At 52.4% G+C, this 19313-nt stretch overlaps 1 protein-coding gene across 1 annotated transcript in view; it reads right to left on the bottom strand.

Annotated features, from left to right (window-relative positions):
• Positions 1-3792, bottom strand: part of LOC116068454 (transmembrane protein 132B) — a 337983-nt gene extending 334191 nt beyond the window's left edge. Inside the window, exon 1 of the mRNA XM_031338009.1 lies at positions 3477-3792. Coding sequence (XP_031193869.1) covers positions 3477-3537 — 61 coding nt within the window. The 5' untranslated portion in view covers positions 3538-3792. The remainder of the gene's footprint in view (positions 1-3476) is intronic.
• Between the last annotated feature and the right edge of the window lie 15521 nt (positions 3793-19313).

The following is a 19313-nucleotide window of genomic DNA, read 5'->3' as shown; positions in this document are numbered from 1 at the left end:
TTTTAAGTATCATTTGGGAAGGTGCACGCGCCGTGGCATACAGAAGTTACCTTTGCCTAGCCTTCCCGGTAAGTAGCCTCACCGATAGACTTATCAGAAGCCCCACCCACCCACAAAGGCGCTTGCTCCCAGAACCTGCCACGTGGACCGGACCTCAGCGGATGATTCCCGCCAACGCCAGCACTAGCAGCACCCTTCTGACTGGTGTCCTTATCTTTCAGATTCCTACTTGGGCTGTCACCGTCATCCTCTACCCAGCCCAGCCCCGTGTGTGACGTCCAGGGCAAACCAGGCTACGGTGGCACCCGCCTTTAATCTCAGCACTGGGGAGGCAGAGGCAGGCGGCTCTCTGATCTACGGAGTGAATACAAGGCCAGTCTGGTCTACAGAGTGAGTTCCAGGACAGCCGGGAGCTACATAGTGAGACCCTGTATCACCCCTCCACCCCCCTCACGCCACCCCACCCCCACGTACATACACAAAAAGAAAGTCCAAGACAATGAGTTGAGAAGACAGAGCTTTAGCCAGTGGACAGGAGTCCCAGCTGGACAGAAATTCACACCCTCTGGCTGGCCTCAGCCTCCTACCTGCAAGCAGGGCTGTGCTCAGAGGCGCGCCTATCTGCTCTGGACCACTTTCTCCCAAGAGCTGCGGGTGGTACCTAAGCCCCTCCTTCCCCTCCTCCTCTCTCTCCCCCTCCTCCCCTTCCTCGCCCCTCGTCCTCCTCAAAGGCCTGGAGGGAAATGAGCTCTCTCCATCCCCCTTCCAACTGAGATCCAGGAGAGAAAAAGGCTACTCAGAACTCGGGGCTTTCTGGGAAGGGAGCCCTTAAGAAGTTTACTGCCTGAGACCACCCTCCCAGACTCCGAGCCAGCAAAGAAGGGGCTCCTTTTTGTCCTCTGGATCATGGCAACTGTCGAGCTCTTTGTTGGCTCCAGTCACCAAAGCGGAGCTCCTGAGGAAGCCCCCACATCTCCCGGTTCTGGCCATTGGCTGAAGGAGGGGTGCCAGATGATTTACTCTGGGAAGGTCCCCAGTGCCATTAAATCACTGGAGGCTGCGACGGAATTAGCATTATTTTCCCCACATCGCAGGGCCACCCCTTCCCAAGACGTGGTGTAATGAGGGACAAATAGACCACTACACACGGGGCCGAGCAGGACTAAGCCCTGTGACTTGCAAACCAACAGCGCAGTCCCTACAATCGCAAACTTGTCACTAGCAAGGCTGGGGGGAGGGGGAAGCCCTACCCACCGTCTTCCACTGACACCCTCTCCAAACAAAAGCATCAAGGGTCAACAAAGCAAGGCTTGTCAATTTCCCCCAGGGGACGTGGTCTGTCACTGCATCACTAACTTCCAAAGCCACAGCCTGAACAAACACGGTTTGAATGATGGGGCCCCCTAGTCGCTAAGCCGGAGGATTGGTGCTGACTCCAACCAAGTGCAATTCCGTATGCTTCAGCCCTCACGAAGCTCCAAGAAGTCCGCCCACCGCTCTCCTTCCCGGGGTAGCTGCCCACGCAGGAAGAGGGCACAGGCAACAGAGCGTGTGCTATAGGAGCGCCTCGGTACAGCTGAACTCTGCCAAGCCCCGCTCCCAGGGTCAGCCAGTCTAAGGCTGGTCCAGAAACGATCTAGAAAATGTAGCCAGTTCTAGATGAAGCTGGTTAACTCCCAACCAGCCAACCAAGTGTAGGCAGCTCTTTCAGAAACATCACCCTTGTTTTGGAGCTAAATATAGACTTAGCAAACTGTGTTTCTCTTTATGTCCCTGGTGGGAACCGGTGGAAGACATGGGCAACCGAGGACCCCAAGCACAGAAAGCTCTGCAGCCGGCACTACACTGACACCTCCTCGGAGGGCCAGGAATGAGTTCCCAGGGGTGGGCACATCCTCTCTTCTACCACAAGCCTCCTAGAGCCATCCACGCACAGGTTGGGTGGGGCTGGACAGGGTGAGGGGCCTCGTTCTGGCACAAGGCAAGAGACAGGCAGCTTCCTCCTTCAAGGTTGCCCGGAATGGCTTTTGAGCACAGCCAGGCGAACGCTGACCCCCGTGGAGAGAGAAAATAGCCACAACACTGTAATTTTCAAGTCCAAGGAACTGCGTGCACTTTGGCAAACGCGCCTCAGAGCTTCCGCTCTGAGGAAATGGCCTGGACCCCCGTCAGTGCCCCTCTCCAGCCCGCAGGGGAGTGCCAAGAACTAAGCAGCTCGAGGCTGCTCATTAACGGCGCCAAGGAAGAACCAACCCTCCACTCTAAGACCAGAGCCATCCTCCAGGGGTCCAGCCAAAGTCCGAGGCTGGCCACCGTCTCTCCAAGGGGAAAGTCTTAGTAAATATTTGGGGTCACTTGAGGCCATCTGGAAGGAAGGCAATATTTACTTTTGTCTATGCACAGTCATCCTTCAAAACAAGTTGGCATCCAGGCTTGCTCCTAAGTGCGACCTCACCCAGGCAGTCGCAGCCGCAAAGTTGAGGGTGCATTTTTCCTTCCGCGTTCTGGGTATCTGTGCGGTAGGTTTTGTTTTAAGGAATGAGAAGCGATGTTCTCAGTCTAAAGCTACCTGCTCCCAAAACGTGGGCTTTAAAGGTCTGGAGAACACAGCCCTCATACGCACATGAACATGGCTCGTGACTGTCGCTTCTTCCCAGCCTTTGGGATTGTCTCCACTTGCCTGGGGTGGGGGAGGGGGGTACTGTCATTTTAGGATAAGCTTCCTCTACAACCAACACGTAGCAACACCGAGGTGGCCGAACCTAGCCAACTCCAGCCCAGGCTGCAAACAGCATATACCTGGCTATTCTGACTTCCCCTTTCGCGGGGTTTAGGCGACAGCTGCGCAGGTGCCAGCCTGGAGCCAGACTCCCCGATCTCGGGGCAAGGGATCTAAACACCTTCACGTTACACATCACTAGGTGACTGCGCGGACCACGCTCCCGGGTCCTGCTATACCACGTACGGGTCAGGATGCTGGGACGACCCGCGCTCCCAGATGATGAGCGGCGGGGTCACCTGGCTGCTTGCGGAAGCTACTTGGGAGACAGCAAGAGCCACTTAGGGGAGCGGGTAGCTTTGGGAGGCTGAAGACAGGGGGCAACCAGGCGCGGGAAGAACTGCAGCCAAGCCAGACATGGCCAGCCGAGACGACCTCCAGGCCCCGCAGGTGTCCAGACAACAGGACAGCGGTCCACAGACGCTGGGCCACTACATCTCCAGCTGACCCCGGGGGCCCGGGGGCCGGGCAGCATAAGGAGGGGGATTTCGGGAAGCCCTGCCTGTAGCTCCCGGAGCCCCCAAAAGGATGCGAAGGGCAGCTGGGACTGGAGAGGAGGCAAAGGGGACGCGCGCGGGGTTTGGGCCGCCCGGGGCACCCCAGACCCGCCAAGAGCAGGAGGCGGCGGCCGCCCGGGACTTGAGACCCAGGCAGCAACTTTGCGCGCGGGGTCGGGGAGGGGACGCGGCCGCGTTACCTGCGCAGCGGAGCGCGCTCAGCGCCAGCAGCAGCCCGAGCGACGCGGCCGGGGCCCGCATGGTCCTCCCGGGAGCCGGCGCCGGGCTCCGCTCGCTCCTGCGCCGCCGCCTCCCGCACCTCTCAGCTCCGCGCTCGGCCGCCGGCTGCAGACGGCGCCCGGGCTCAGCGCGCGCCCGCCCTGCACTTGGCCGGAGTTGCGCGGCCCCCGCCGGCGCCGCGGCTCCTGCGCCCCAGCGCGCGTCCCATCCCGCCGCCGCCTCGGCCAGCGCCAGCTGCCGGCCGCCCCTCCAGCCAGCGCGAGAGTGAACGAGCCGAGCAGGGAGGAGGGGAGGGAGGAGGGAGGAGGAGGGGAGCAGCCAGGAGGGAGGAGGAGGGAGGAGGACAGGAAAGGAGGAGGAGGGAGAAGGGGAAGGGAGGAGGGAGGAGGAGGGAAAAGGAGGAGGAGGAATAGGGCTAGAAGAAGAGGGAGGAGGATCGAGTTAGGGAGGAAAGGAGATGAGAGGAGGAAGGGAGGAAGAAGAGGAACGGGGAGCAGAGGAAGAGAGAGGAGGAACATACCCAGAGATGTTAAAGAATAGAGAAAGAGGAGGCAGGGAGGTGTCCTTCCCTCTCCCCACCCCACCCCGCGGGGCCAAGACACCAGGCGGCCACCCAGTGGTTAAGCGTCAGGATGTGTCACTCACTCCCAGGGGAGGGCACAGGGCTGCCAAGGCCTGTGGAGACCCGAATAGCTAGCCGGGCAGGGACAGAGAGAGCGTGTAGAGTTCGGAACGGGTTCCCAGGGAGTGTTGGGAGCGCCACGCTGGGCGTCCCCGGGGTTGAAACGGGCAAGCATGCTACAGAAGAGCCCGCAAAGAAGGCGTCTGTGAGGGAGACATTGCTCAGGTTAGGGGCACATGATGGAAGTGGTGTGACCTGAGGGCCCTCAAGAGCGTCTACCAGCCTCGGGCAGATCAGAGCGCTCGTCTAGTGCTAAGGAGGGGGGAGGGAGGCACGACTTCCCCACCAGGGTAGATCGTCCGATCTGTCCACGATGTGGGCCAGGCTTCAGTCAGGCGTGGGAAGCGAGTCCCAGCTTAGAGGGTCCAAGAAACTACAGTCCCTCTGCATGCACAGCCTAGTCCCGGAGACAGGTTGAAGCAGGAAAGCTCTAAAAGCGCTTCTCTGAGAGGCCCTGGAAGTTCCCTCCACCAGGCTGCAAGGCCAGAGGCTGTGGTGTCTCTGCACCTGAATTAGACCAACCCCCAACCCGCCACCCGTTTCTGGTGTCCTGGCTTGGCGTGGAAAAATGGGTCAGACCTCAAATCGGTCATGGGGTGATGCAGACTGCAGCCCAGCATCCTTAGCTGAGAACCCAGCTCTGTCTGGCAAAACGCATAAGCCTCCAAGAGCCTCGGTTTCCCAACCTGAGACATAAAGTCACTGCAGCCTCTAGCTGGTATCCCCCAGGAATGCACACAGGAAACCCCTGACCCGATCCACCAAGGACAACGAACATCCTCATGCTCGCTGTAGCCATGATCACCCGGTGTCTGATTTGCCTCCATGGGCAAGCATCAGAACACTCTAGCCTTCCCAGCTGGTGAGGGGGCTGGCGGACCTACTTCATTAGTAGGGGCTCATTAGCCCAGGCAGCTCCAGGCTCTTCCACGATTAAAAGAAGAAGAAAAGAAGAAGAAAGCAGGAGCCTGGGTGTTAGACCAGGTTAGTTACCAAGAACAAATTCGGTTCTGCCTGCAAGCCCTCCTTCTTAAGGAATCCTGTCTTTCCCATGCTCCTGGCAAAGGTATCAGTGGGTGGACCGAGGGTTCCAGGTTTCTCCTTGGGAGGGTCTGTGTATCCTCTCTCTGTGACCATGACTGTGGGGGATGCTGCCCAGCCTCAGGATCTTCTGGGTGCCACTCCAGTCACCTCTTCTATCTCTCCTTCCTTTACTGGAGAATATCACTGAGCTGTGCACCTACTGTGTGCTGGGCCTGGGCTGGATGGTGATGACTCAGGAAAGAAACCCAGCAAGCCTGCTACTCTTGAGGAATAGGGGGTGAAGAGCAGCCCCATGATACAGATGCCTCAGGCTGGTAGCCATAGCCAGAGGGAGGCCAGGGTGTGTTGGACCAGATCATCAAGAGCTAGGATCTGTGACCAGAGAGGGATTCTATGGCTTCCTTGGTAGGGGCATCGTGCATGGAAGGCAGGCATGAATCCACCCAGCCAGGCCACAAGCCAAGATCCGTAAAGTCCCAGGTGTAATGGAAGGCATCTGTTACCTTACCCCCACCTCACACACACTCCTTTCAGAGGTGCCTTATCACATCTTAGAGAACCTCTCTGTTTATCCAAGGTAGAGCTGGGCTGGAGTAAGCTCCCCGAGCTGACCCTTGCTGGTGATGATGTAGTACCGCAGAGGAAGGAGGGGTCTATTTTGTGGGATGGCGGAGAGAAGGCACATGAGTTGCTGGGTGACTCTGTGTAACTCTTTCTGAGCTTCCCCTGCTTTGGCCTGTGCTGGGGGAGGATTTCTGCATGTCAACCAAGCCTGTGTGTCTGAGAGTATTTATGGAAATTCTAAGCAGAGGGAAAGCCTTCCGTGATCTGAAGGGCCCACAAGAGCTAAGGAGCTGACAGTATAACCAGGAGACCCTGTAGCTCCCTCAGCAGATGCATCTTCTCACCCCTGCCCAACTTCAAATCCCCAAGTTTCACCTGGCCTGGGAGTACCAGGCAGGCCCCCCAAGGTTCTATGCATACACAAAGAAGCTGAGGTCAGAAGTGACTCTCCCCCTGGTTCTGTAGCGTGGTAAGGGAGGTCTAACCTGGCCTTGAGGTGTAGAGCTCTGGCCACCCTAAAGTAACAGGTAGCTGTCCCCTTCAGATCCTCCCAGGCCTGGCCTCTAAAGCTCTGCCCAAGTGCCTCTGGGCTTCGGACAAAGAGCAACACTGCCATCTTGTGGCCAGAGCTGGCAGTACATCTCGAGGTGGTACAGGTCCTCGCCCCCGGGAGAATCAGGAAGGCTTGGGGCTGAAGCTCCCCTGATATAGAAGTCCATATAACTCAAAGAATGCACTAGCTGGGCGGTGGTGGTGCACACCTTTAATCCCAGCACTCGGGAGGCAGAGGCAGGCGGATGAGTTCGAGGCCAGCCTGGTCTATAGAGTGTGTTCCAGGACAGCCAGGGCTACACAGAGAAACCCTGTCTCAAAAGTGCACTAGTGCTAAGAGTCGGATATTTCAAGACTTCCATTACATGACAAGTGGACTTCTGAAGGATATAAGGGTCCTTCTTTCCCTTTTTCTGAAGTGTTCAAACTGCTGATCCTCCTGCCTCCTCCAGGGTGCTAGTATGACAAAAGCCTTGCACCAACAGGTGTGTGTGCAGCGGGAATTGAACCCAGGGCTTTGTGCATGCTAAGCCAGCCCTCTAGCCCCTGAGCCCACACTCCCAGTCTCCTTCCTAGTTTTGTTCTTCTACAGAACACTTGTTACCACTCTGGCTTTCCCCGTCGGAATACCCAACCTTCTATCCATCCCCGATAGCTGGGCCTCTGGCTAGACTGTGTACCAGGCTCGACACAAAGGAACCCCAAGTGCAAATCCAGGGAGGAAGGAGGGAAGGAAGAAAGAGAAGAAGGAAGAAGAAAATGGAAGTCAGGATGGGAGAGCAAGTTAACAAGATACGCCAGAAGTCCCTCTAAGCCTGCGACCTGAGACCAGAAGGGAGGGAAAGCAAGAGATCTCAGCAGAAAATGACACTGACCCCACACACTTCACTTCAGTCCCTGGAATCCACAATGGAAGGAGAGAATTGACTGCCACACATGTGCTGGGCTACATATAAACCACCACCACTCCCACTTCATAGTCATACACTATAGTCGCTTTTTAAAACATTGAAATGGGTCTCACTATGTAGTCCTAGCTGGCCTGGAACTCACTATGTAGACTAGGCTAACCTCAGACTCACAGAACTCCATCTGCCTCTGTCTCCAAAGGGCTGGAGTTAAAGACGTAAGTTGAGCAGGAGCAAGAGGTATATAAGAGTCGGTCAGGGGCCAGGAGAGATGGCTCAGAGGTTGAGAAGAAGAGTGTCTGCTCTTCCAAATGGTCCCAAGTTCGATTCCCAACACCCACATTGCAGCTCACAACCATCAGTAGCTCCAGTTCCGGGGGTTCCAGTGGCCTCTACTAGTCTCTGTGGACATTGCACACATGTGGCACACAGACATACATGCAGAGGAAACACCCAGACATGTAAAATAATGGTTATTAAAATCATAATTAAAACAAGCTGTGAAGACACCACCTGGTTGGGACTTTGGGACAATTTACAGTAAAATGTACTAGCAAAAAAAGATGAAGCTGATAGTCTTCAAGGCAAAGCCAGAGCACACGCACATACACTCTAGGTGACAAAGTCCACAGAGCCTCCCATTGCCCACCTGGACCACGGGGATGGGTTCACTCAGCAGCTTTTTTTCTACCACTCAAATGTAAACCAAAGGAAAGGCGAGCAGAGCAAAGATGTCACCCCTCGACTGAATGAAAGTTGAGGGTCCTTAGGAACACTTGCTGACTGAGGGTGTGATGGGAGGGGCTCTGATAGCCACTTATGACTGTACCCACCAGCAGCAGCTACCTGTGGAAGAAAAACAGTTTTCCAGAAACAGTTTTAGCCACTGTATCAGCAGCAGCTGGGCTGATCCCGCATAGACCAGCCTATGAAAGGATACTTATGCTGTGGCGCTTAAACTCTGCTGCTCCGTCAGGCATCCATGACTTGCACCCAAAAGCAGCCTGGATGAGAGAGGCCGGTTCTGGGAGAGTCCTGAATGGACAATCAGTTGTACGTATTTAGCTCTCAACAGAACAACTTGAATGTATGTCCAAAAGTAGAAGAAACACACACACACACACACACACACACACACAATGCTCCTTGTCCTATGCTGGCTTTTTGAGATTAAGTGGTTTTCCAAACCCCATATTCTTGACCCAGACTCAAGACATATAGATACTGAGAAAACAGAACCTTGGCCCCAAGAGATGACACTTGGGATGTCTTTGTGTGCATACCAAGCCCCTCCCCCTGATGATGGAGTGCATTATTAGGAGGTGTAGCCTTGTTGGAGTAGGTATGTCACTGTGGGCATGGGCTTTAATACCCTCATCCTAACTGCCTGGAAGTCAATATTCTGCTAGCAGCCTTTAGATAAAGATGAAGAATTCCCATCATACCTGCCTGAACTCTGCCATGCTCCTGCCTTGATGATAAGGGACTGAACCTCTGAACCTGTAAAGCAGCCCCAATTAAATGTTGTCCTTATAAGAGTTGCCTTGGTCATGGTGTCTGTGCACAGCAGTAAAACCCTAACTAAGACAACCCTTCAGTGAGAGTGTCATGTGACAGCGCTGTCACATGACCACATTGCATCTCAGAGTTTTCTATATTGAAAGCATCTCTCCTGCCTCATAATAAGTATTTCTCTGAGTGACAGTTTGAAAGATGCACATGGCCCTTCTCTTAGGGTAGTCCTTGTTCAGTTCCATCAGTTTCCCTGAGGAAAAGTCGAGGGACCTCCTGCAGCGTTTCACTGTGGAAAAACAAAGGTTTGGGGCTGGAGTGTAGCTCCGAAGTAGAACAGATTCTATCCTCAGGGTTGCAGAAGGAGGGAGGGGAAAGACAGAAAGAAAGTGGGCAGAGAGATGGCTCAGTGGGTAAAAGCATTTGTTGTGCAACCCTAAAGCGGCGAGTTTGAATCCCAGCAATTGTGTGAAAAGCCAGATGTGGGCATAGACTCCCGGGACCCTTGAAGTGTGGGGCAGAGACAGCTGGATACATCACCCAAAACAGAGAATGTGAGAGAGCCTGTCTGGAGGCTTTAAGGTAGAAGGTGATAGGACACCTGATGTTCTGCTTCAGCCTCTATGTGTGCAAAAACAGGAGGGTATACACACACACACACACACACACACACACACACAGACACAGACACACAGAAGGAGAAAGGGAGGAAGATGGAGGCAGAAAAGAGGGAGAAGGTAAAGGAAGGTCTGTCTAAGCTGTTTTTCTTATGCATGGTCAGTCCTCAGGATGCACCCATAAATCCACACCGTGGGGGAAGGAATCTTACAGGTTGCCTAACACAAGCCTCGTTATTCCCACCCTTTAGTGGCAGTGGCCAGTGACCTCAGAGCTAATTCTCAGCTCCAGACCCAGCCTTCTCTGCTTCCTTGAAGTTTTTTTTTGGTTGTGAGCCTTAGGCTTTAATGATGGAGTGATAACTCCAGCCCCTTCACTTCATTGATTCAGTTTTAACGCTTTGAGTCCCAGTCACTCAATAAATGGAATATTCCAACAGTATAAGCTCCTTGCCCATCCCAAATCTGTAAATATTGAGATGTTTACAATGAAGTGAAATGCACATGTTTTGGGAAATCATTGCCACCTCCAATGTCATCATATATATATGCGTGTGTGTATGTGTATGTGTATGTGTGTGTGTACATATATATATAGTAAATGTGTATATATATAAATATTTACTTAATTTATGTATAGGAGTATGTGACAACCTGTATGTACACCACAAGTGTGCAGTACCGATAAAGGCCAGAAGGGGGAAGAAAGTCCCCTAGAGCTGAGGTCGCAGACTGTTAACAATACTCCTCAAGCCACTACTGGTGTGGCTGTTGCTGCTAGTGGTTTTGTTGTTGTTGTTGTTGATGATGATGATTGTTTTTTGTTTTGTTTGGGGAGTTTTTTGTTTGGGTTGGGTTTTTTGGTGTGTGTGTGTGTGTGTGTGTGTGTGTGTGTGTGTGTGTGTATTGGAGGTCCACCCATAACCTGGAATGCACTAGCTCATGCTCCACCCCGAGCACCTCACCAGCCCCTTCAGTGTTTGAATCCAGACGCTTTGGAAAAATCCAGCATCCTTCTCTCTGCCCATGGGGGCTAGATCCTCAGGCCACCACAGGCTTCTCCCATCTGCATGCCCTTTCTCTTGACCACATCTGTCTATGTAGATTTTTAAATCATTTCTAGCTCTCAGAAATTCTACTTACTCTCTCTTTCTTTGTTCAGGAACACTGCCTTTGGGGAAATGAGAGAGCATTTAGTATCACACCCAGATTTGTGCTAATTCTCTTCTAGGGTGTGAGGAGTCCACAGCCCTGTGGTGGGAAGCAATCCCTTAGCCCAGAGCTGGGTAGGGAGACCTTGGATTGTCTGTGGAGGGAACACCTTTGGTCGCACATGATCTTCTGAGTGAAGCTGGCTGTAAGCATCCGGCTCTTTCCATCACTAACATGTAGCCAACAGGGAGCTATGAGTTTCCCTGGGCCACGGGGCTCAGCAGTGGCATCTTCATAATGACAAACCCCTAAGTAAGTAGGGACTCAGGGCTCACAGAGTCTGTGGCTTTGGTCCAGCTGGTGTCATGACTCAGAATCTTCAAGGTTCACAAGAAGGTTCTTCTCAGCTGTAGAAGAGCAGGAAATGTTGGCAAGAAGTGAGGTCACAGTGATGATAAAATGTCCCTTGAGGATGCCTGGGCAAGGACAGAGCCTCTAAATGCCAATAAATCACTCGTTGCCAGGGCCCCTTTAGTGTTTACTTTTCCTTAAAATTGGCTAAGATGTTGAGGTCTGGGGTGTTTATATTCCCTAATTAGACCTTCCCGGGGTCTAATTTTTTTAGACCCAGGATTTTCTTTAAGATTTTTATTTATGTGGTGTGTGTGTCTGGGTGTGTGTGTGTGTGTGTGTGTAAGGAGACCTTGGATTGTCTGTGGAGAGAACACCTTGGGTCCCACATGATCTTCTGAGCGAAGCCAGTTGTAAGCAAGCAACCGGCTCTTTTCATCACAAGAGGGGTGCAGACAGGCATGCAAAGCACACATGGATGCAGTACCCACAGAGGCCAGAAGGGGGTGTCAGATCCCCCGGAGCTGGAGTTCTAAGCAGCTGTGATCCATCTGACATGGGTGCTGGAAACCAAACTCTGGACCTCTGTAAGAGCAGAATGTACTCTTAACTGCCGAGCCATCTCTCCAGCCTGTCCTTGCCCACTTTTAGGATTTATCATGAGTAGAACTGAATGAGCGAGTGACACAAAAAGGAGAGAGTGGACATGCACGCATCCAAATTCCCACCCGTTAATGGCGGGCGGGCGGCCGGCAGCCTCATAGCTAATTCACAGGTCCAGACCCGGCAGCCTTCTCTGCTTCCTTCAAGTTTGGGTTGTGAGCCTTTCTTTGCCTTTAAGGATTAAGTTATAGCTCCAGTCCCTTCACTTCCTTGATTTGCCACCACAGTTGCAGAGGCAAGAGGGGAGCTGAAGAGTTCCAGACAGCACCTGGGGCAGACAGGAAGAGGAACAGGGGTGAAAGAAGAAACAAAGAGGGCTAGAGGAACAAAACAGGAGAACGGGTACAGGCGAATAGTCAAGGCCAAAGATGGAAGGCATGAGGAAGCAGCTTTGATCCTGATTGCAGCCAGGACCTACAGATCACAGGTCTCAACATGCTAGGGCAGGAGAGCTGGGACAATGTCACTGTCCCAACTCTTGATGACCATCCAGGAGCTGTGACATAAGCAGGCACACTGCCTGCTGCTTGTGCTGCTGCAGCGGCTGATAGAAACTGGGAATTGCAGAAATAGCCAAATACCCGTTAAAGCACAGAGCGATGAGTCTCCAACGGCAGCACCGAGAGCAGAGTCTCTGGCTTAAGCCTAGAACAGTGAGTCTCCACATCTTTCACTGAACTGAGCCTCTGGATCTCCAGAGTCTCCAGCCCCACCCCTAGGTCTTGGGCACTCTAGGGCCCTGGAAGGAATGTTTCCTCACCTATCCACAATTGCTACCGAGGGAGAGCAGAGGGGCCCACCAGCTGGCTGGTGACAGGAGGCCTATCATTGGATGGTCATTGTGCCCGGGGTTAGACTATCATTGGCCAGCTGAGGGAGTGGAAGGACTCAGTTCTGTGCAGATCGCACTCAAGTCCAGCTTGATGTCATCTATCCTTCACCCTAGACCCCTAGCTGCCCCAAGTCCTCATGGGTATAGTCTGGGGGGGGGCAAGAATGCTGCATAACACAGCAGTCACAGGCCAAAGTGTCGGGCACTCAAGAGTGCCATTCTGGAATGTTCTAGTAAGTACTTCCAGCATGCCAGTGCCCGTGGTAGAAAGAGAAAGCATGGGCGCGTGAACTCACATCTGGCGGAGGCTCCGATCAGCTAACAATGCTGTCTTGCTGTTTTACACTGTGTTCCAACATGACAAGCCACTCACATTCACCCCTGTGAGATGGAGGGTTTTCACTTCATTTAGCCGAGGAGGAAACTGGGGCTTGCTTTACCCCACATTGGCCAAATAGTACAGACGAAGTTTGAACAGAGACTTGGATGTCCTCAGGCTACCCATCAGCCCCTGACCACCCCAGGCCCTCTCTCGGCCTCTGGTCACCCCAGAGTATCTATCTATCTATCTATCTATCTATCTATCTATCTATCTATCTATCTATCTATCCATCCATCCATCCATCCATCCATCCATCCATCCATCTATCTATCTATCCATCTATCTATCTATCTCTATCTCTCTGCCCCTGACCATCCCAGGTTCTCTCTCAGCCCCTGGTCACCCCAGAGTATCTACCTATCATCTATCTATCTATCTATCTATCCATCCATCCATCCATCCATCTATCTATCTATCTATCTATCTATCCATCTATCTATCTATCTCTATCTCTCTGCCCCTGACCACCTCAGGTTCTCTCTCAGCCCCTGGTCACCCCACAGTATCTATCTATCATCTATCTATCTATCTATCTATCTATCTATCTATCTATCTATCTACCTATCTATCTATCTCTATCTCTCTGCCCCTGACCACCCCAGACTCTCTCTCTCTCAGCCCCTGACATCCCCAGGCTCTCCCTTATTGTCCAGTGATCTTCCTTCACCTCAGGGAAACTTTGATTTTGCTGGTTTGGTTTGGTTTCTTTGGATTGGGTTTTCTGAGACAGGCTAGCCTGAAACTCCTGATCCTCCCCCTTCAGCCTCTCGTGTTCTGGGGTGAGAGAGGAGTGACTATCATGGCCATCTTAGACAGATAGACAGACACATACACACATATAATTTCATATATGAATGCTTTATTTACATCATTTCTACCCCACCCTCTTCCCACTCCGACTCTACCTACGTCCCAACCGTTCTTCATGCCCATCTGTAAAGAACTTTGCTCATGGCACCCTGAGGCATTTGAGGACTGACAGAGGCTGTAGAGACTCCCAGGGAAGCCAGCTGTGGTGGTTTGAATAGAAATGGCCCCTATAGACTCATGTGTTTGAATGCTTGGACATAGGGAGTGGCCTTGTTGGAGGAAGTGCATCTCTAGGGAGCAGTTTCAGAAGCTCAAGCCAGGGCTCAGTGACTCACAGCCACTTCCTGCTGCCCATAACTCCAGACGCAGAACTCTCAGCTTCTCCTCCAGGTTCATGCCATGCCTGCCTGGATGCTGCCATGCTTCCTGCCACGATGATAATGGACTGAACCTCTGAACCTAAGCCAGAGGTTCAGTCTGTAAGCCAGCCCCAACTAGATGTTTTCCCTTATAAGAGTTGCTGTGTCTCTTCACAACAGTAGAAACTCTAACTAAGCTACCAGCATACCCTTATCAGTGGAGAAGTCCCCAGACAAGGCACGACAGCCCTACTCGATAGTGGCCACTGTAGGGAGAGAGTCCTTGGTTAGGCCACTGTAGGGAGAGAGTCCCTGGTTAGGCCACTGTAGGGAGAGAGTCCCTGGTTAGGCCACTGTAGGGAGAGAGTCCCTGGTTAGTTCTTGCACTGTGTTTGAGAAGTGTACGACATATGTTAGCCAGTATAGTGGCACCCAGCTGCTTGAGGACACAGTGAGTGATATCGAACACTAGTGTTTTGATGCCTGGCCACAGGGTGAGAAGGCACCTGGAGCTTCCCTCAGAAAGAGCTGTCTAAGCCAGGCGTGGTGGTACGCACCTTTAATCCCAGCACTTGGGAGGCAGAGGCAGGCGGATTTCTGAGTTCCAGGCCAGCCTGGTCTATAGAGTTCCAGGACAGCCAGGGCTACACAGAGAAACCCTGTCTCGGAAAAAAAAAAGAAAAAGAAAAAGAAAAAAAGAAAGAAAGAAAGAAAGAGCTGTCCAACCCATGACCAATTTCCTGGCCTGGCCTGCACCCGTGTCAGTCCATACACAGCAAACTCATTCTCACTGGACAGTGCTCAAAACGTGGCCTTGGCCCTACAGGTGTGGGAACAAAGAAGCATTGCCACAGGGCAGAGGCTCAAGGACAAGGGGTCTCATGGTACAGCACAGCCTTCCTATAGCGCTGTGATGGTGTCTGATCACGTTAGCAACAGCCAGCAAAGCTGCATAGCAAACACCCAGGCCCAGGGGCTTCAAGAGCACCTTACTTATGCTCTTACACCAGTAAAGGGTCAGCTGCCCTGGGCTGGGGTCAGCCAGACGTTGCCGGCAGCTGTAAGGACTCCAGGATCCCAGCATCTCCTACCATCCAACGTAGCACAACAAACCTCAGCAGCACAAGCCTGCTCACAACAGACATTCCCACAGTCTGCTTGCATCCCGACCACTAATGTCCCATTGACCAAAGTGTGTCAATTGCCAAGCACCATGCCAGTGGGAAGGACGCTGGCTCTCGGAGAGAAGAGTTACAATGTTGGCTACAGGCAGCATCTCTTGCAAGCCCCTACAGCTGTTTCCAGCCAAGAGTGCCTTTATTCTTTTTCAATGTCTAGGTCACATCCCTTGTGTGTACGTGTGCACACTTGCCACTGCACAAGAACAGAGGTCAGAAGAGAACTTGCTGAGGGCCACTTCTGCATGTAGGTCCTGAGAATCGAACCGAGGTCGTCAGCCTTGTCGGCAAGCACCTTCACCTGTTGGGCCATGCTACTAACCTTGGATCTTTATTATCAGTGACCAGTTGGAATGAAATAGTAACCAGGCTAGGCAGTAGTGTCACATGACCTTTAATCTCAGCACTCAGGAAGCACAGGCAGGTGGATCTTGTGAGTTTAAGTCTACAGAGAGAGTTCCAGGACAGCCAGAGATACACAGAGAAAACCTGTCTTGAAAAAGCAAATAAATAAATAAGCAGTCTCGATTAGTATAAAACAAAGAAAAGATATCTGAAGAAAACATCCATTTTTGTCCCCAGGGCCAGTGACATGGGCTGCCCCCACATCCCTCTCTATTCCCAGGACATAACACTAATTGAAATGTTTCTATAAACAGATAAAGGTGGCGGCGCACTCCTTTAATCCCAGCACTTGGGAGGCAGAGGCAGGCAGATTTCTGAGTTCGAGGCCAGCCTGGTCTACAGAGTGAGTTCCAGGACAGCCAGGGCTACATAGAGAAACCCTGTCTGGAAAACAAACAAACAAACAAACAAACAAACAAAAACATTTACTTATGGGCAGTGGTGGCTCACTCCTTTAATCCCAGCACTTGGGAAGCAGAGGCAGGTGGATCTCTGAGTTCGAGGCCAGCCTGGTCTACAGAGTGAGTTCCAGAACAGCCAGGACTATACAGAGAAACCCTGTCTCGAAAAACCAAAAAAACAAAAACAAAAAACAAAATAAAACAAGAACAAAAAACAAAACCAAACAAAACAAAACAAAAAAAAAAAACAGATATAAAAGAAACCCACTGAGGGCGGACTGGGCAGGAAGTGGGTTTCTTGTTTGAGGCTCAGCGAGAAACCAGGACTCACACCTTGCAAGAAATTCAGGGTCATTCACTCCTGCAACCTGGGGAGTTCCAGCCTTGTACCAGGAGTGCCTCCACTCAGTGACTTCCTCAAAGGAGTGTTTGATCTATCCCAACTCTATAGACAAGGGTGAGGATCAGAGGGGGTCAAGCCAGTGGACTGAGATAACACAGCTTGGCCCAGACAGTGCTCTCTGCTCCACTTGGACCCTTGCTTCCCTTACCCCCTTGGGACTTACAAACTGTGCCCAAGCTGCTGGGCTGCAGCCAAGTCTCCAGTGTCTCCAGGTCCCCAGCGCCTCTTGGACCACAGCCAGAGACTCATCTCCCCGCAGAAGTCAAGCCTGGTTCCCTGAGCTCTCAAGAGAACTCACAGGAGGGAAAAGAGAGGCTGTAAATACCAAATATAACCACTTGAGGAACCGTCGCAGACAGTTCTACAGACAGCCAGTTACATAACAACTCTTGAGGTTTCCAAAAAGCCATATGAGGCTTGGTGCAAGGTGGTCTTCCCTAAACATTCATTCATTCGCTCCTTGTTCTGCCCCCAGGGACCCGCGCAGGATCACAGGGAATTTCTTAGGCACGCCAGGCTAGCACCCTGGGCAAGAGCATGGGTGAAGAAGCTGTAAGAAAATGAGATGCAGAAGAGTAAATGGGAGGGGGCGGAGCAAGGGCGGGGTTTGAGTGGAAGGGAGGAGCTTCAGCATGGGAGGGACGAACTGAAAGATTAAGTCTTTCGGAGATCCAGGGAAGGAATCTCATAGGCTGAGAGGAAGCCCAGCAGGGGGGCAGAGCTAGAATGTGCAAAGACCCTGGGATAGGATTGTGCCAGCCAGCATTAGAGTGGCCCAATGAATTACACAGCCAAGACAGAGGCTCTGCGGACACTGGGCAGAAGAGAAATTGCTCCCAGAGTCAGAGAGCCACGGTAACTAACAGGGCTGGAGGGGAAAAGAGGGAAGCCTGGGAAGAATTGTTGGAACCTGCAGTCTCCTGGCCCCTCACCCTCGGGGCTGACAGAATGGCATCGCGTGGCCCAGATCAGAAACCCCCTAGGCTCGCAATGGGTGCCCCAGCTCACATCTAGAACTCCAGCACTTGGGATGCTGAGGCCTGGGGATGGCTGTGAGTTTGAGGTACTGAGACACTAGCTCCAAAACCAAAACTAAAATCATGGCTCCAGATACTTTCCGAAGCCAGAAGCGTGAAGGACTCAGAGTCAGGGGACAGCGGCTGCTGATGGCTCGGAGGGTGGTGGGGAGGATGGGACCCAGGAGCCTCCAGGTCAAGATGCAGCCCGAGAAATGGCACCTAGATCCCCAGCCTGGGTCCCGGAAGAGGACCCCACAGCCTTTGCACATCTGTCCCCGTCTGCCCAGAGGACCCTTCCTTCAGATCACACATGACTGGCACCTTCACATCCTTCGGGGTTCCCCAGACTGACCATCCAGCTGTTGCTCTGCCACAGATGTTCTGCTCTCCTCCCGCATCCTGTCTCCTGTGTGGTCTGACTCATGTACAAATGGCCTGAAGCTTAATGTGTAAACCACACATCCCAGGAACCGTCCTGATGACGATTTTTTCTGGTCCTAGAGGGGTCCTGGCCTGGAAAGATATGCAACAAAACAGAAAGATTGGAAAATTCCTCTGATCAGCTGCTGGGTATCTTGATTTCTTCCACAGGGAGCAGGGCATGGGGGGGGGGGGGGGGGGGAGATGGAATAATTCATAGAAAAATTAAAATCTTAAGACAAAGTGCAGTGTGCATTTGCATAAAGACTAGCTTCTGATTTTTAATGTCGCCCACCTCCAGAGTGAAGGTGGCAGCCACCCAGGCAGGGCCGGAAGTGGCTCAGCCAGCCCTGTGCCTGTCACAGAGGAGTCAGAACCCTCTAGAGGCATACTTGGCCAGTCCAAAGCAGCCCTGTTGTTTGCCTTGTCATTCATTGATGCACAGTTAAGCTCAGCCTTGAACACATTTCCGGCTCCCTCCTCCTTACTCATCCAGGGTAGGAAAGCTAAATGCTGATTTTCCCAGAGTCCCTTGCAGATCGATTTCTAGACCAGACACTACCCAGGGACCGCCCCCCGTTCCCAAAGAGTTCAGATGCCTGACCATGTCTCACCTCTTCTTGCTCTGAATATAGCCTCTGTGACTAGGGCCACAGCAGTTATCTTGGAATCCCGGGAAGGCCAGGAGAGTCAGAGAGATTGAGAAATCGGTGGAGTGCTTGCTTAGGCTCACAGGCCCCAAATTCTGTCATCGCATAAAACCAAGCATGGAGGCAGGAGGATGAGGAATTCAGACATGTAGAAGCCAGCCTGAGCTACATGAAACCCCATCTCAAGCACACACAGCTAACCACAACCCAACTCCTTCGGGGCTTCTGTGTCCAAGAACCAACCATGAGAGTTTCTGATGATTAATGCAGGGGTCATGACCTGACATCATCTGAACAAGGGTCTGAGATTTCTGACTGCTTGGTCTGTAGGATGAGAGGCTAGCCTGGAACTTTTCTGTGGCTCCACCTCAGAGAAGACTGGCTAAAAATAAACCTGGGGTCTGAAGACAGAACATTTAAAAATGACACTGTCACTTTGACGGAGTGCCCGACAAAGCCACCATGAACAGTAGCCATCCATCACCGACCTCCGCCTTCCATGTGAGGAGCGGAGATACCAGGATGGAAGGGGACAGATAGGTGGGACGGGAGGGGAATGGCTGCCTAGCCAGAAATTCCAGCACATAACTCCTAAGCCCGTGGTACCACAGCATGCTAGTCAGTCCCCAGACTACTGTCATGAAATCAGAAGACAAGCAGAGGGGCTAACCCTCACATTTAATTTGCAAGGTCAAAACCACTCGGGAAAGCAGACCTCACAGAACTGTCACGCCCCGAGTCCATGCTGAGTCAGAATAAGAAAACAATGAATTATGAAATACAGAATTTGTAAGAACCTGAGTTCTCACAGAGGTGAGACTGGCACAACCGAGTTATTTAAGCTGCTCTCCCCAGGACTCACAAGATGGCTCCTCACCATCCAGAACTCCGGT

This window comes from Mastomys coucha, unplaced genomic scaffold, assembly GCF_008632895.1.
Source record: "Mastomys coucha isolate ucsf_1 unplaced genomic scaffold, UCSF_Mcou_1 pScaffold22, whole genome shotgun sequence".
NCBI lineage: Eukaryota > Metazoa > Chordata > Mammalia > Rodentia > Muridae > Mastomys > Mastomys coucha.
The sequence above is the reverse complement of the archived record's forward strand: the minus strand, read 5'-3'. Positions and strand labels throughout refer to the sequence as shown.